Source organism: Cynoglossus semilaevis, chromosome 11 (assembly GCF_000523025.1).
Source record: "Cynoglossus semilaevis isolate Cse_v1.0 chromosome 11, Cse_v1.0, whole genome shotgun sequence".
Taxonomy (NCBI): Eukaryota; Metazoa; Chordata; class Actinopteri; order Pleuronectiformes; family Cynoglossidae; genus Cynoglossus; species Cynoglossus semilaevis.
The window spans coordinates 20,420,389-20,422,347 of NC_024317.1; the positions used below are offsets into that span (position 1 = coordinate 20,420,389).

Here is a 1,959-nt window from a genome sequence, read left to right on the forward strand (position 1 = left end):
TGGACTTTGGTCTGAGCTAAAATCATTGATTTTCTCTATGGACTTTGGTCTGAGCTAAAATCATTGATTTTCTCTATGGACTTTGGTCTGAGCTAAAATCATTGATTTTCTCTATGGACTTTGGTCTGAGCTAAAATCACTGATTTTCTCTATGGACTTTGGTTTGAGAACTAAAATCATTGATTTTCTATATGGACTTTGGTCTGTGAACTAAAATCATTGATTTTCTCTATGGACTTTGTTCTGTCACCTAAAATCATCGCAACCACTGCTCTATGGACTTTGGTTTTGACTTTTAGGTGGTAAATTGTGTAGTTCTCTCATAAATCAGTTCAATGTGTCACTCTGTTAGCTGACGTTATTCCTCACTATTCTGTCTCTGGCTCAGGTGTGGAGACAGGAAAACTGACCCACTTCAAGGTTCTGACCCGAGGTGCTGGAAAAGCTCCTTTACATGTGTCATTCTCTGGATCAGTCGAAGACTTTGACATTATTGATAACTATGACTACTCCTACACTGTAAAATACACACCTGTCCAACAGGTTGGTCACGCAACAGTTGGATCATATGACCAACATACTGGGGCTGTAATCAATTCAAGAAAGTTGTGGCCGACACAACCAGTGGAAAATTTCGACTGAATAAACGTTGCGTTATACTAAATTAGATTTTCGACCGAATTATTTTTCACTGAAATGAATTATAATTTAAAATAATTAATTTCACACTTGTATCTGTCTCTGACATTGTTTTGCATCACGTGCACATCTGCGCGACATCATAATCCCTGATTTCCAAAAATATGTTAACCAGTGATATCAGTACTAGAACTGTTGAGGAATATTTATGTTATTGTTTTTGTTACATTACCGTAATTCAAACACCTACCTGGTCAGTCTCGCTTTGTGCAAGGACACAGCACAATTGCACATCAGGGCACATTAGGGCCTAATGATTTGAGCAGTTTATTTTTCAGCCTAATGATTAGGCTAAAAATAAACTGCTCAAATCATCCAACAATAATGCTATCAATAAATGTGCGTAAAGAGGTTTTCGAGACAGATTTTGAACAAAAACGAACGGAAGTACGTAACAATAAGGAAGGTCTACTCAGAACAAATAGAAACATGAAACATGCAGCGGCGTGCCACTTCTATTTCTTTTGCCTCTGCGTCAATAATACGGGCAGTCACCGTCATAAATGACTCCATTCAAATAGATTTTCACGCATCTGTGACCCAAAAAAAAAAAATCGACTAATCAGAATTCAAGTCAAACCAGAATGCATTGATTGAAAAATCAACTAGTGGACTTGGGAGATTACAGCCCTACAACATACAATCCCAATATTTCCAGCTTGTTACATGGTTCCTGTCTAACACTGTCGCTGATTGTCCTGCAGGGGGAGTTGGAAATCTTTGTAAAGTTTGGAGGAGATCTGATCCCCAATAGTCCGATTGTGGTGGACGTGGCTCCTCCTCTGGACCTCAGCAAAATCACCGTGGACAACCTGATTGGACGTAAGAAACAGTGATGTGACCTCATTTGTTCAAATGTGTTTCATCATGTCGGTCAGAGAAATAAAATAAACTGATAGTCACATAGGAAGTCAGAACAGAATAGCCTTCCTATTATTATTATTATTTGAGGCTTTCTCTCGACGAGTGCAGGGGTTCCAAATAGATCTGTGCTGACAGACTCTCAGACTTTAGAAATTTCCACAATACACGTTTTGTGAATCCCTATCCATGGGTCTTTTTTAGATATATTGAAATACATCCACAACGCAGACATGTCAGTACTTATGGTAAGCCATTTTAACATTTAAACACTTGGAGCTGGATGTGTATTGCAGATATCACTATATTACCAAAAGTATTGGCTCACCTGCCTTGACTCCTACTATGAACTGAAGTGCCATCCCATTCCTAACCCAGAGTTCAATATGATGTCGGTCC

General features: G+C 38.7%; 1 protein-coding gene across 1 annotated transcript in view; it reads left to right on the top strand.

Moving 5' to 3' along the window:
- Positions 1-1,959, top strand: part of flnba (filamin B a) — a 62,350-nt gene that overhangs the window by 31,720 nt on the left and 28,671 nt on the right. Inside the window, exons 18-19 of the mRNA XM_025060082.1 lie at positions 389-543; positions 1,404-1,521. Coding sequence (XP_024915850.1) covers positions 389-543; positions 1,404-1,521 — 273 coding nt within the window. The remainder of the gene's footprint in view (positions 1-388; positions 544-1,403; positions 1,522-1,959) is intronic.